The following is a 16,193-nucleotide window of genomic DNA, read 5'->3' as shown; positions in this document are numbered from 1 at the left end:
CTGGAGCAGCCTCGGCCAGGCAGAGAGAGATGGGGGGAGGAAGCCGACTTACCCTCCTGCTTCTTCCTCGTTGTGGAACAGAATGAGGCTGGAAGCAGAGGGCGGCTGGGAGAAGGGGGCGGGGCTTCGCCATGTGACCGCCCCGCCCCCGTGCCTCTCTCCCGGAGCGACGTACCAGCGCGCTCTGGCCCGATCCGAGGCCTGGTCCTCTCCTATTTAATCCCCTCCCCAACCTTCACAGATCATCGTAAACAGGCTATGATGGCCCCATCCACTTCTCTCCCTCATCCGGCGGAGGCGCCACCAGCTCCGGTGCCCAAGTCTCCCCCGATGGCTGGAAGCCAGAAGTTCGAGTGCTTCGAACCCTCCTCAGAAGACTGGGACTCCTACCTGTCCAGGTTCGAGTTCCATCTGGAGACCCACGACATCACCGATGAGGCGAAGAAACGAGCATGCCTCCTGAGTTCCTGCGGGAAGGGGACCTTCGACATAGCCAGGTCGTTGGTGGCCCCAACTGATATAAAGACTGTCACCTACGCTGACATCACGGAGAAGCTTAAGGCTCACTATTCTCCACAACCGTCGGAGATCGCCTGCCGGCACGCTTTTTACAAGCGGAACCAGGCCGGAGGCGAGACCATCGCAGATTTCGTGGCGGCCCTTCGCAAAGCCGCACGGCCATGTAATTTCCACAACGTGGAGGAAGCCCTCAGAGACCGTCTCGTCTGCGGTCTCAAAGATGAAAGGCTGCAACAGAGGCTGTTCGCCCGCACCACCCTGACCTGGGCAGTGGCCTACGAAGAGGCCGTGGCCGCGGAAGCAGCGGAGAAGTCCACGAAGGAGGTCCGCCAGCGGGTGGCAGAGCCCAGTATACACGCTCAACGAGACAGCGAGGGCGAAGACGCGGATGATGACGTCAACGCGGTTCGAGGCAAGCGGACCCCAGCGAAGACTACCAACGTCAAGCCTTGCTCCGGTTGTGGCGGGAAGCACCAGCGCGGCTCCTGTTGGGCTCGTGATGTCGACTGCAGAGCGTGTGGGCGGCGTGGTCATCTGGCCAGAGTCTGCAGATCAGCGAAGAAGGATCCCTCAACTAACAACCGGTCAGCGCAGAGGGGCACTCCAGTCAGCACCCAAGGCAAGACCCGTTCCTCAGCATCGGAAGCAAGCTGCCAGTTGACGGCGACCTTGTCGAGCGCATCGGCCGTAAATCGCACCAGCAGCCAGGGCAAGATCACCGTGACTCCACTCCTCGACGGCCGACCCTGTACAATGGAGGTGGACTCAGGATCGTCCGTGACGGTGATTTCTGCCGCGTCCTGGCGCCAGTTGTTCCCGAACCGAAGCCGGCGGCGGCTCCAGCCTGCGGGAACCAGAGTGTCCGACTTCCAGGGCAACCGAATTCCCTTGGCCGGACGGGACTCTGTTACTGTTGAGTATAAGGGGAAATGTGTTAAACTGTCATTCCTGATTGCAGAGGGAGACCGGGTTAACCTGCTAGGGTTAGATTGGTTTGAGCCATTGGGCATCGGTATTTCTGGGATTAACAGGATGTCTGAAAATAAATGGGGCATGCTGTACGACCTGTTCCCTGATGTATTTGCCGAAGGGTTGGGAAGGTACAAGGGCCCCCCGGTTGCGTTTGACTTAGATCCGTCAGTCAAACCTATTAGGTTGAAGTATCGGAAAGTACCTGTGTCTCTCAAACATAAGGTGGAAAAAGAGATTGACAAACTAGTTGAGCAAGGGGTTTTAGAGCCAGTACCATACAGCAAATGGGAGACCCCGATCGTAACCCCTGTCAAATCAGATGGGTCCATACGACTATGCGCCGATTACAAATGTACGATTAACAAGGCGCTGCAGCAACATTCGTACCCGGTCCCGGTAATAAGCCACATTTTGGCTTCCCTGGGGGGTGGCAAGATTTTCGCCAAATTTGACCTGGCCCAGGCATACCAGCAGTTGCCTGTCACCCCGGAGGCTGCCGAGGCCCAAACAATTGTAACCCACCAAGGGGCTTTTAAAGTGAACAGGCTGCAATTCGGGGTCAACGTAGCACCTGGGATTTTTCAGGGCCTCATGGAACGTCTACTAAGGGGGGTACCTGGCACAGTGCCCTATTTTGACGACGTGCTGATTGCGGGCGGGTCTGAACAGGAACTACTGGACCGGGTTAAAGAGGTCCTCAGGCGTTTTCAAAATGCCGGCCTCAGAGTTAAGCGCTCAAAATGCACGCTCGGGGTGGAAAGTGTGGACTTCCTGGGGTTTCGCATTGACGCAGAGGGAGTCCACCCCACGGATGAGAAGGTATCTGCAATCCAAAACGCCCCCAGGCCGGTGAGTAAGAAGGAGCTCCAATCCTTTTTAGGACTCCTGAATTTTTATCATGCGTTTTTACCGCATAAGGCATCAGTGGCGGCCCCTTTGCACGCGCTTTTGCACAAGGAGGCAAAATGGAAGTGGGGGCAGGCCGAGGAAAAGGCTTTTGTGGGAGTCAAGGAGCTGCTGACATCTAATGCCGTACTCACGCATTATGATGAACACAAGCTCCTGGTGTTAGCTGCTGACGCTTCACCGTTTGGAGTAGGCGCAGTTTTAAGCCATCTGATGCCTGATGGGAGCGAAGCGCCTATCGCTTTTTATTCTAGATCACTATCTGCGGCAGAGCGGAACTATGCCCAGATAGACAAGGAGGGTCTGGCGTTGGTAGCGGCTGTCAAAAAGTTCCATGATTTTATTTTTGGCAGACGATTTTTGCTGGTCACTGACCACAAGCCGCTACTGGGGATTTTTGCGCCCGATAAGCAATTGCCAAACATCATGTCCCCACGCATGCTTAGATGGGCGATATTTTTGCAGGCTTATGATTTTGACTTAGAGCACCGGCCTGGGAAAGCGATTGGGCATGCGGATGCCCTCAGCCGGTGCCCGGTGCCGGACATTGGCGCAGACCCTGCCCCCGCCTGTGAGGTCTTGGCAATTGAGGAGCTTCCTCGACCCCCGGTATCATCCAGGGACATTGCAGCACACACGGCCAAGGATAGCGTGCTGTCCCGAGTATTAAACTGGGTTTGGAGGGGGTGGCCGGTTGGAAGCGTTGAACCGGAGTTCGGCCCTTACAAAAGCCGTCAAAATGAACTATCCATTTCTAAGGGCTGTGTATTATGGGGGAACAGGGTGGTGGTTCCTGACAAACTCAGGACGAGAGTGTTAGAGTCGCTGCACGAGGGTCACCCCGGTATGGTACACACCAAAGCGTTGGCCAGAGGGTATGTCTGGTGGCCGGGGCTGGACAAAGAGATCGAAGAATGGGTACGAGGGTGTCCCAAATGCCAGCAAGTCAGACCCGATCCCCCACAAGCTACACCCCAAGGCTGGGAGTCATCTGGTAAACCCTGGGCCAGATTGCATATAGATTTTGCTGGCCCTCTCCAAGGGCAAATGTTCCTAATTGTGGTGGACGCTATGTCCAAATGGCTGGAGGTCGTGCATATGAAATCGACCACATCACTTGCTGTGATCCATGCGCTCCGCCGACTTTTTGCCACCCACGGGTTGCCTGACGTCATCGTCAGTGACAACGGGCCTCAATTTGTGTCTGAGGAATTTAGGCTCTTCCTCACGAGTAATGGCATACGCCAAATGACTTCGGCCCCTTTCCATCCGGCATCTAATGGCCAAGCCGAACGGATGGTCAGGACGGCCAAAGAGGCCCTGGGTAAAATGGACGAAGGGGACTGGAGCCAGAGGCTGGGCTCCTTTCTTTTGCTGCAGCACACCACCCCCTGTAGTGCTACAGGCCGTAGTCCGGCCGAATTGTTAATGGGGCGGAGACTCACGACCCGTTTGAACCGAATGCACCCAGACCTCACTGAAGAGCAATCCGAGCGTACCACGGCGCAACCGAAGGTGCGCATGTTTGAAAAAGGGGACAAGGTTTTCGCACGAAATTATGCAAACGGGCACTTATGGCTTCCTGGGGTTATATCCGACTCTGTGGGTACTCGAATGTATGTGGTGCAGTTAGCTGACGGTCGAATATGGCGGCGCCACATAGATCAGTTAAGGAGACGTTGGGCTAGGGACAGCGCTGACTCTCCGACGGCTGAATCCCCTGATGTCGAGTGGACACCCCCAGAGCAGGCGGTGAGTACCGAAAGGCCCGGTACTGTCCCCGAGTCAGGGCAGAACCCTGTGTGCGGGGCTGAAATCCCAGTCGAGTCTGTGCCTGATCCAGGCTGTAGTGAACCCCACTCTGACCCACAACCTTGTCTGCCCGTGGAGCCTGCACCGCTCCGCAGGTCCCAGCGTTCGCGGCAAATGCCGACTTATCTGAAGGACTATGAGTGTAATTAATGTGGGAATAACTGATGTACAAAAGTTTGATTGTTTGTAATAATAAAGCTTTTGGGATGATGGCTTAACTTAGGGGGGAGGAATTGTAATGTATTGAAACGATTACATGAATCATCTCATAGGGCTCCTATGTTAAGCTTCGAGCCATACCAGGGCTCCTCTGAGCGAACTTCCTATTGGTCGCTTCGTAACAGCGACCAATCAGAACGATACCATTCCCTAGGAGGGAAAGACTCCCATTGGTCCTTATCCTAGCAATCTCATTGGTTGTTAATTGTAAATAGGCGTGGCTACATTAGCCCGGTTATGTTTAAAAGGAGCATAAGCTCCCACTGTTTTCTGTTCTGGTTTCTTACTGAGTTAGTGCTTGTTCGTTACTTCTAAATAAAGCTGAATCACTTGCTGAATCACTCTACGAGTCCTTGTTAGCGCGATCTAACAATTTCCCTTCTATTTTTCTTTTCCTTCTGTGACTGAGCCGCCCTAGTTATCTGTTTTCTCCTGCTGTTACAGTATAATATTTTGGCTATTTGCTCACACAGGAACCTGAGGGGATGGCCTTTAACTTATACAACTTAAATGGAACTCGGGAACTTTTTATATTCCAAATAAACAAAATATTTTATTTAACACAGAGGTAACTCTGAGGTAAAATCAGTACATGCACAGACTTTAGTTCTTACAGATTTCTGAGGTAGCTCAGTATAGATAACTGTGAGGTAAAATCAGTTCATGCACAGACTTTAGTCCCTACATTTCAGGCTAATGAGAGTTTCTAAAGCTGTTCACAGTTACCTAAAATCTTTATGTTGAGAGGCTTTTGTTCCAGTGTTTTCCAAACACTTCAGTACACTTTCTTTGAGTATTCTCTAATTTTTTTGGTTTCCAGATGGCTGGTACACTCTTCCAGTAATTAAGCCCCTTCTCTTAAAACACCAGTACTTGTCTTGAGTTTTTAAATAACTTTTAAGGTCTCTAGAGGCAATTTCTAACCACACCAGACCAGAGACCTCTATTCTCTTCAGAGTTTTCACCCTGTTTGGACTTGGTAAGGACATTCTTTCTCTCTCTAGAAGATCTATCCCCATTCCTTATAAAAAGTGCAGTCCGTCACACAGGCACACTGATAAAAGAAGAAACCCCTTCAATGAAAATCTGGGGAATCAAAAATGGGGAAAACACAAAAGAAGAGAGGGGAAAAAGAGAGAAAGACAGACATAACACATACTTACTTCTCGGTTTATCCGAATCTTAGCAAGCCCAATCGGACACAGGTTGAAGAGAAAAAGAGATCAGAGACAGACAGATTAGTGAGACACAATCTGAGAAACTGACCCAAACATTTAGTAGCAAAGGGAGTACACCGAACAGCAACGTACAGGAACCAAGAAGGAACAGAAATGGCAGGATAAGGGATCTGGGGATGGGGCAACTTCATTCTTTTACCTCAAATGAACTAGGAACAACATTGCCCACCACTAGAAAATGACCCCAATTTCCAGTTTAGCTACTCAGAATCTTCAAAAGTGGAATATTCTTCTTACATTATTTTGAATTTCAAGAGCTTTCAAAATACTGGTTTCTTCCAATGCAATTAAATTCAAGAGTCATTCCAGAAGCATAGCCGTGTTTAGGGAGTTGTAGCAAAAATAAACAGGAGCCTGCTGACACTTTAAAGACTTTTTATTTTACCATAAGCTTTAATGAAAGCTTGCAGCATTTCCTCACTAGGCTAGGGAGGATCATTGCATCTGATGAAGTGGGTTCTGGACTACAAAATACTAGAATAAAAATGTGTTCGTCCTAAATTGCCACAAGATATTTACTGATTTTGGTTAGGCAATGTAGATGAAACAAACTACCTATCTTCAAAACACATTTAGGATGTTCAAGATGGATAAAAGATAGCATGTTTTTGCATGATATATCAGTCACAGACAAATCTCCCTGGCCAAAGATGTGGAGGTGGGCAGCCATTGCCTTAGGCAGCTTTAAAAGGAGACTGGACAAATTCATGGAAAAACAGAAATCTTTCCATGGCATGGATGATACTGGGGAAAAACAACCCCTAGTTACTGGAAGTGAAGGTGTGACTAAGATCAGTATTAGGAAAGCAAGGATTCTGTTACACCCATTACACTGTATGAGTGCAACGTGCCGTCAAGTCACAGTGACTTATGGTGACCCCAGCAAGGGGCTTCAAGGAAAGTGATGAAGCAGAGGTGGTTTGCCATTGCCTTCCTCTGCAGAGTCTTCCTTGGTGGTCGCCCTTCCAATTACTGACACTGTTTAGCTTCCAAGAGCTGATGAGATCTGGCTACACCATGTCACCTTCCTTCCCACCCATGACATTTTATTGGGATAAATGATGTATATAAGATCCAGTAGAATTGTGATGGATCTTGGTCCCACTTTGATCAAAAGCTGAATGAGGAGAAGGGACAATGGGGGATATTTACAGAAAGCACCCACTAGTCCTTGCTATCCTTTTGAGTCATCCCTAATGACTGGCTATCTAGCCACTTGCTAAATGGTACCTCCATGTTTGGAGCCAATATACTTTTGACTACAAGTTGAGGTGAGAGTAAAATAGCAGGGATGGCTGTTGTATTTGTGCCCTGTTTATAAAGGCTTCCTGGAGGGCATCTGGTTGACAACTGTTAGGAAGAAGAGCCTGGACTAGACTATCCTTCCTGTATTCTTATGGTAAATAGTCGATATCACTGCATGCCAGGCATCAAATACTTCCAGATACTAAATACTGAACTCAGATGAGCAAATATTGAAATCAAATCTTCTCTTGTTGTCCAAACACATCTTATCAACTCTTCTACAAATCTTCAAAAATCCTGTGAATATCTGACACGAAGACGGAGAGAATTTTTTGAGTGCAAATTAACTTGAGCTCCAGAAGAAATCCTTTTGAAGACTCTGTGCTGATAGTGGTACTCAGGGCAGGGCTGCTTCTGCTGTTTACATTCCCTTGTCTGGGTTTTGGAAACACAGGCTATGACAGGCTATACCCCTTTAATGAATCTTAAGTGTTACAAAAGACTCTGCTTGAGACCTTGGAGAGCTGCTACTGGTCAAAGGAGGGATACTTTGCGATACTGAGCTAGATACTGACTTATACTAACTTAGTGATACTGAGCTAGATGAACCAGTCAGGTAGCTGCATATGGGGAGAGACTATGACAGTGGAAGAGAGTTTGCTAAATCCCCAGGCCCAATCTCCAGTTACAGGATCTTAAGTAACAGCTAGATTTCAGAGTGGTAACTCTGACAGTTTGTAGGAGCAAAATGAAACAGGAGTCCAGTGGCACTTTGGAGACTAACAAAACGTATTTCAGCATAAGTGTTTGTGAGTCAGAGCTCATTTCATAAGAGCAAAGATCCATGGCAAATATATATATCAGAGAAGCATGTATGTATGTATGTATGTATGTATGTATGTATGTGTGTATATATATATATATATATATATATATATATAGTCAAAGTTGCACTATTTCTCCAATGGATGTATGCACTATTTCTCCAATGATGTACTATTTCTCCAATGGATGTATGCTCTGACTCACGAACGCTTAAGTGGGAATAAATCTTGTTAGTGTCTAAAGTACTATGGGACTCCAGTTTCAGAAAAACTTCAGAGAGCATTGTTCTTTTAATGTACTGTCCACCACCATCTTAAATGCACTGTCAGTATACTATAATGTTGCTGGAACATTCTAAAGACTAACTAGTTTATTCTTATTCTGTAAGGTGTCATGAAACTCGTCTCAGTTATTCTGATGGCAGCAAACTAATCCAGCTACCCTTCTGGAATTCATCAGTTATGTTGTAATCTAACCCTGAGTGGCAGAAGGAATGTCTTGATGGCAGTCATGATAAAACTGTTTTACCCTGGCTATTCATCAAACCATTTTGCAAGAAAAGAATAAGAGAGAATTTCCAGTACACCATTGCTGAAACAATGGTGATGGAAAGTGTTATCAAGTTGCAGCTGACTTATGGTAACCCTGTAGGGTTTTCAAGGCAAGAGACAAACAGAGGTGATTTGCCATCGCCTGCTCCTGTGAAGAAACCCTGGACTTCCTTGGTGATCTCCCATCTGAATGCTAACCAGGGCCAACCCTGCTTAGTTTCCAAGATCTGAAGAGATTGGGCTAGCCTGGGCCATCAAGCTCAGGGCTGCTGACACAATACAGCCCTAGAAAACATTTTGCTTGGCAGATTGAAGCAGGGAGCTTCTGCATTCTGACCAAGTACTCTACCACTGAGCCACAGCCTCCTTATATATGGACATGCATTGGATTCTGTCTTGAACTGCTACTCCACCATAACTTCCCATTCCTGGGGGTTGACTCCTCATATTGAATAAAGGGGAAGGATTATTTGTTTCTGGAGATGACGATGGTTCAGGAAGAGAATGGAAAATGCTTTAAAGTAATGGGTGTGGGAAGTAGGATCTCAAAGGGTTAGACGGAGGAGAGAAAACAAGGGGAACAAGGAAGACTAAGATAAATCATAGGTGACAACCAACAATGTTTCTAAGAGACAACAAAGGAGAAAAAATGACTTTGGGATTTTGCCATAAATGGCTAGTGGAAACAGACCAAAGCCCTGATGTACTTACATCAATGTAGTTGGCATTGATATAGTCTGAGTTGGGATCGCCAAGAAGGGGGTGGAGCTTAACGCGATGCCGATCATCTGGAAACAAAAAGAGATGTGACCATAAGAAGTACAAAGGTGGCAGAACTTTGACTCAAGTGGTTCTCAGTTATCAGAACATCTTGGAGAGAAGAAAAGTGAAAATCGACTGCAGTCACATGAGCCAGAAAAAATGGGAGGGGGGGAAGTGACGCTATTTCCTCTGGAGGAATTTGACCCGCAGTTGGACAATCACACCTTTTGAAGCTGCGGATGCAGTCCATCAGTGCACGATCAGATGCAACTGCAGGTGAGTTGTTTCTGTGTGTGTGTGTGCCATTTTTCCCCATGTGCTTAACCTCTGCACCAAGGGCTCCCTATGGAGTTTGCGATGATGTGCATACTGCAAAGGGGGGGGGGGGACAACGGCACAGAGTTGGGATGCCCTGATCAGACCATCCCAATGCCATGAGAGCGTACTGGAGCGATCAGACATGGGAAAGTCTGTCTGTGGCCCGTCGCAACCTATTAACTACCGGATTTTCCCCGGTGTCTTTTAACTTTGCTTCTGTGGCAGAGCAGAACGGGTTGCCGACAGCTGCAGGGTGCTTCCCAGATGTTGTCTGATCGTGCCCTTTAAATCTGCCCAGCATTCACACCTATGTTGGGTCTAATTGTGCGTATGATCGCAGCCATCCTGAAGAAATAAAAGAGACCCAACAGTGCTTATGAGTCCAGGGCTTCTAGCAATACACAGGAACCTTGATATGCAGTTCAAACTTGATGCTATCTGCAAAGCCTGTGCAGTTCACAGCCAGATGGGAACTGAGATAATTCACTCTTAGTCATTATAATTAATTACTATATCTAATAGTAAAGTGGGTGGCTCCTGCCAGTCACAAAAACAGCACAACTTGGCTATCTGCAGACAAGGGAACAGCTCCTAAATACTCAAAGGACTCTCCAGATATGCAGAAGAATGTGCCTTTGTAAATTTACCTGGAAAAAACCACACACACCCAAAATGGACTGTTCATGCTCTAGGACAGTGGTTGTACTATGGGGTGGGGATACAGAACTAGTCTAGGGAGGCTGCAGGAGTTTTAAAACAATCCGTTGCTAAGAATCCACTCATCCTCAATCCCCATGTCCACCTGCAAGGGGAACCTGCCATCACCTGCAGACCCTACCTATCACAGATTATTTGTCTGTGATATTTGGGTATGCCAGTAGAAACCCTGGATACTCAGGTGTTTCTCCTAATACCCCTGTTCTCCATGTCCACTAGCAAGTGTCTTTGATGTGCCACTTCCTGCTGGTCCTCCATGCCAGGGATTATCTATTGTGCTTCTACAATTGTTAATGTTCTTAGAACAGAATGCCTGTAACATATAAATGTCCTTCTTGGAAAAAGCTGACTTTTTGTTTCTGTCATGGTGGGACCCAGGTTCTTTGACAGAGTGATTGATGGGATGTAAGATATGAAAGCCTGAGAACCACTAGTGGGTGTGTGAATGTAAAGTGCTGTCAGGTGGCTTCCAACTTATGATAGTTTTATCAGTTAATGACCTCCAAAACATCCTCTCATTGACAGCCCTGCTCAGATCTTGCAGACTGAGGGTTGTGGCTTTCTTGATTGAGTCAAACTGTCTCATTTTGGGCTTCCTCTTTTCCTGCTGCCTTCAACTTTTACTAGTATGATTGCTCTAGAAAAGAGAAAACGTAGAGAGCACTTGGGAATCAGTTAAATGGTAATGGGATACAGAGGCAGATAGGAAAATTGGACATTCCCTCCCTGCAATTCCTCACAAGGTTCCAGGTTGACCTTTCTAATACCAGGGTTTAAAATTGACTGCCTATTGGAAAGGCAGGAAAAATGGACAAAGTTGGAGTTCATGTAAACTTGGGGAAGAAGGAGGAGTAGGAGTTGGTTTTTATACCCCACCCTTCACTACCCGAAGGAGTCTCAAAGTCGCCTTCCCTTCCTCCCCCCAAAACCCTGTGAAGTAGGTGGGGCTGAGAGAGCGCTGAGAGAACTGTGACTGACCCAAGGTCACCCAGCTGGCTTCATGTGGAGGAGTGGGGAATCAGACTCGGTTCTTCAGATTAGAGTCTGCTGCTCTTAACCACTACACCAAGCTGATTTCCCTGCTCCCCCTCCCCCACAATTAGTTTGAGGAGAATTGAGCACACTCCCTGCCCTCTAGGAGGCATGGCATGGTGAGGACAATCAATCAAAGAGAGAGACATGGAAGAGGGAAGAACAATTGGCTTGCTCCAGCCCCTGAGAGTGCTTGGTACCATGAACTGAGAGATTTGGGCCAGCAGGAGGGAACTCCCCAATCATTTAACCCCATACCCAAACATCTCAAGGCCCCACACTTGTTCTATTTATATTTCAACTGTCTTTCACAGAACTCAGAGAAGCATAGATCAAGATCCCAAGCAGTCTCCCATTCAGACACAGACCAGATCTAGACCTGCTTAGCTTCAACTAGGCTTCCATGCTAGAGCAGATGTTAACTGAGAGATATGCCACAACCCAATGTGACATCTGGTGCAGGCTGATTGTCGCCTGAACTCTGGCACAGCACAGGGAAATGGCAGCATTGCAATAAGACACACACCTGCACTTGATCCAGGGAACTGCCCCCCATGGCATAAATCAACGGGCATCTGCTTTCTCAGCCCTTCTACCCCCCACAGCTGGTTGACAAGTGGGGTGGAAACAGCCTTTGGCCGCTGCTGAGCTGTTTTGAACAATTTGCTCTCATTTTTGTCATTATGTTAACAAGGATTTTCAATTTGCAAAATACAGAGGGGAGACAGCTATAATTAGAAGCAACAAAAATAGCCAGGGAGGATGATGTCGAGAATCCCCAATGTGGCAAAAGCAGCTTTCAGCTGAAATATTTCGTATTAGGCATTCAAACTTGAATTGTGTGCTCTCATCTGATCCTGGAAGGGATGAGAGTAGGAATGAAGCTTCCCCTGGTCATTCGTTCTTTCCTGATGTCTCTTGACCACCAACAGACTTCCACACATCCCTCTACACCAAGCCATGAATGGAATTTTCTGAATGATCCATCATGTGGGTGCAATAGAACCTCACTTCATCACAGCAGATAGGCATTTGTGTTAGTTCATTGAGAAACAGAAGTCCCAAAGTAATGGTAAGGTGATACTATTCTTGGGGCTGCCTGTTTTGTGTAGTGGTTAGGAGTGCAGACTCTAATCTGAGAGAATGGGATTTGATTAGTCACTCCTCCACATGCAGCTGCTAGTATGACCTTGGGTCCACTACAAGTGCTTTCAGAGCTGTTCTCTCAGAAGCAGTTCTTGAAAGAGCTCTCTCAGCCCCACGTACCTCACAGGGTGTCTGTTGTGGGAAGGGGAAGGAGTTTGTAAGCTGCTCTGAGACACCTTCAGGCAGTGAATGGTGGAGTATAAATCCAATCTCCTCCTCTTGCTCCTCCTCCTCCTGTCACAAAACGGCAAGCAAGTTTTGGAATGTCCCAAATTCTTCTTCTGTTTTGATGTCAAATTAAAAAAGATAGGGGCAGAGCGGTCAACAGAAGGTCAGCATGGTCGGGCAACTGCCAAGGCCATCAGCCCAGGAGAGGAAGCAATGCTACCTGGAGATACTTCACCCATCTACATCCACAAGGAAATAAAAGATTGCTCCAGAGGTTACCTGGAATCTCTGGGGCAATCTCCTCTTTCCTGCTGGAAGAAATGGGGATGGCATGCAATTCTCCTGCACTCCTTTGAGACTTTGGTGCTAGTAGGTCTCAAAGGAGCATGGAAATATGAGTGAAATGCTCCTACTCCCATGAGGAAATGGAAGACTGTACCAGGGGATCCCATTTTTTTGGTCAGAGTTATGCTGGTGGGAACCAGCATGGTATACTGGTTTTAGAGTATCAGGTTAAGATCTCAGAAGCCCAGGATCAAATCCCCATATGGCCATGGAAGTTTGCTGGGTGACCTTGGGCCAGTCCCTCTCTTTTAGCGTAAGCTACCTCACAGGTTGATTGTTGTGAGGATAACCTGCAGGAGGGGAGAATGATGTTGTGAGACATTTTGGGTCCCCACCGAGGACAAAAATGGGGTATGAATATCTAAACAAATAAAACACAGGTGAAGAGTCAGTCCTGACTTTTCTCCAATTCACTGGAGTAGGAGGTGCATCAGTAAAATGCCAGCATCACAAGGGAGCATCCATGCAGAAACTGCTTCCTCTGTTGTAGTAGGATGCTTTGCCTTGAACACCCCCACACACTGTCAGCTAGGCTGCCATAAGGTTTATGGGTTTCAGCTCACTCGCTTGACCTGTGTACCAGCCAGACCTTGCTTGTGTAGTGTCTTCCCATATTTTACCCATGGGACTACTTTCGTTTCCTCACCTACGCTCCAACGGTTCTTCCCGCCTGCGGGAGAGTGCCTATTTGGCCCACTGATGGGGGGGGGCTTTTGAGTGTCCTATATCTATACCTGTATGCTTAGTACTCGTTATTCCTAACAGTGAATATGTTTATGCTACCATAGTTCTCACAATAAAGTAAAACCTTCTTGGAAGTGTGTGCTGAAGTGCTTGACTGTGGGTCCTGACACACACTTTGCGATTGGCCCCAGTACCCCACAATGGTTGGTCCCTGCTCCCGGAGCAGCCATTTGTTAGTTACACCTGCTCCTTATTCTCAGAATTTCAAAACTATTCACAAGTTCAACAATAGTGGGGACCCATGTAGCTCTCTTTAACAGAATAAGATCATGTCTGGTGTAGGTTGAATCAAAGTCTACTGGGGAAAAGGAACAACTGGCTCTTCTTCAGTGGCTCCTATTTGTTCATAACAGCTGGAGCAAAATGTAACCTGGTCAGCCTGGCCACAGAACAGTGGATGTCTCCCTTTCCAACAGAACAGCTGCTTAAGCATACACAAACTTTACTGGGTGGGAAGAACCAGGACTATAGAACTAGGAGTTTTTAAACAACACACTGTTCACATTAAAGTATAATGAACAGTCTGAAATCCAGGAAAAGGGAATGATTAAATCTTGGCCTCTCAGGACACCACCTCACAAGCTCCAGAAATGTCTGTATGCTGGGCAAACATCTTTTCCTCACAGTACCAGAACAAAAAGGCCCTCATTACAAGATGGCCACCCTTCTGCCAACTGCCCTTCACACCACTTCGCAGGCTGTCTTCTCTGGAACACCTCCTTCCACAGAAATACCCCAACTCCCTCCAGAAGAACACCTCAAGCTTTCTCTTCAGGAACCAGTTTTCTCCAACTGCCATCCACCTGAATCAAGAGCTCTCAGCCTCTTCAACGTGTAGGGGTGGCCAACAAGACAGCACCAGGGGTCCACTGTGAAATGGCTTTGACTGACACCATTTGCTGTCCTCTCACCTTCCTTACACAGAGCAGCAGGAGAGGAGGAGACCTCTTTACAGACAGAAAGAATAGTTGCAATCTAAAGTCCTTGAGATGACGTTCACCAGGTCATGGCTTGTATTTAAATATGTGTTCATGAATGGTTTATAAGGGGATTCATAAATCGTGAGCAGATGTTATGGGCATGTTACCAATATTAGGAACATGTGTTAGCAGACTTTTTTTTAAGGCACATAAAGAAACTGTGTACTAGACAGCTATTCTATTCTAGGACTCCTCCCCATCAAAGGATGATGATTACAGGTTTCTAAAAATGCATCCAATGCTTAAAAGTATTTAGGTATATGCATCTCAATTAAATTATGGATGAGAGCTGTTAATAAAATAATGGAAGAGGGAGCTAAACCCACAGAGCTCTTACTGCAGATATTTAATGACTGGTAAAGTAAATCAGACCTCAGACTCTACCTTTACTGGATCAGGGCTCAGAGAAGAAAAGGAATTTTTATTTTGTTTATTTAGATATTTATGCCCCATCTCTCTCACCAATGGGGACCCACAGTGGCTTTCCTTATCAATCTCCCTCCTCCATTTTATCCTCATACCAGCCTTGAGAGGTGGGTTTGGCTGAGAGTGCACAACTGGCCCAAGGTCATCCATTAAGACGCCACGGCAGTGTGGGGATTCAAACCTGGGTTTCCCAGATCCTAGTCCTGCACTCCATCCGCTACACCACACTGGGTCTCAAAGAGACTCTATTCAGACAATCCTCTAAATCAGACTGCCATTGTGGAGGTTGTGAAAAACCCACAGTAGGGCTGGTTTTATAATGGCAGGTTGCCTCCTGTGGCAGATTTGGGGTGGGTGTCCTGCCTGTTATGAGCCAGATGCCCACCTGGCACCTTGCCCTTTACCCAAGTGCTACCAGTGTTTAGGAGCTGGAGAAGATAATCCTCCTTACAACTATATCCCCCACGGCTTCTTGAACATAGCAGAGCAAGCCATGTATGAATTCTCGCAAGACTCTTCCTTTCAAGAGTACAACACAACATTTGGGGTTGGATCTAGACTAAATTTTCCACGAACAAAAGGAAAGGTGTAATTTCTATCAATTTCCCCTTCCTGCTGCAGACCCCCAGTTTGCCCCTATACTTTTCTTGAGGGGCTCCATTCCCACAATGTCTATTTTGACACCCCCTTTCTGTTCCATGCACCTCAGCATTTAGTCAGGCTGGCCACATGACCATCTTTGGACAGCGCTGGCTCTTCGGCTTGGAAACGGAGATGAGCACCGCCCCCTAGAGTGGTATTTGACTGGCTTTCGAGCAAGGGAAACCTTTACGTTTACTTCTGCGCTTCTTACCCCTCTTTAAATGCTCTGTCTCACTTTGAATGTTCAACATGTAAGGCAGGAGTCCCCAGTGTGGTCCCCTTTGGTGCCACGGTGATCACCAATACCTTTCCTGGAGCCTGCTAAGTGTTTTTAGAAAGCGGGGCCGGGTGGGACTCTCGCCTAACAGGCTTTCTGACTGGCTGTGCAGATCTTTACAAAGCACTGCTATGGAAGCAGCTGCAGCCACAGCAAAAGGACCTTCACTGTGTGATTAAAGGTAAGCTGTGGCAGCCATTTTGTGGCTGGCCCTGAATTTTGTGGCAGACTTTTTATGGCAGCCATTTTGCTGCTGTGCCCACCACACTGTGTCAGAATTGCAAAGATGCCTGCAGGTTGAAAAGGGTTGGGGTCCTGACATAGGGCAACCTCTCTCACGCAATTCACT

The 16,193-nt window shown here is 47.4% G+C and overlaps 1 protein-coding gene across 1 annotated transcript in view; it reads right to left on the bottom strand.

Annotated features, from left to right (window-relative positions):
- PTPRU (protein tyrosine phosphatase, receptor type U) overlaps positions 1 to 16,193 on the bottom strand; it is a 563,689-nt gene that overhangs the window by 87,008 nt on the left and 460,488 nt on the right. Inside the window, exons 18-19 of the mRNA XM_015423947.1 lie at positions 8,999 to 9,075; positions 5,592 to 5,609 (exon numbers count right to left, since the gene is read on the bottom strand). Coding sequence (XP_015279433.1) covers positions 5,592 to 5,609; positions 8,999 to 9,075 — 95 coding nt within the window. The remainder of the gene's footprint in view (positions 1 to 5,591; positions 5,610 to 8,998; positions 9,076 to 16,193) is intronic.

This window comes from Gekko japonicus, unplaced genomic scaffold (genome assembly GCF_001447785.1).
Source record: "Gekko japonicus isolate JY-2015 unplaced genomic scaffold, Gekko_japonicus_V1.1 scaffold344, whole genome shotgun sequence".
Taxonomy (NCBI): domain Eukaryota; kingdom Metazoa; phylum Chordata; class Lepidosauria; order Squamata; family Gekkonidae; genus Gekko; species Gekko japonicus.
This window is presented reverse-complemented; position numbering and strand designations above follow the sequence as displayed.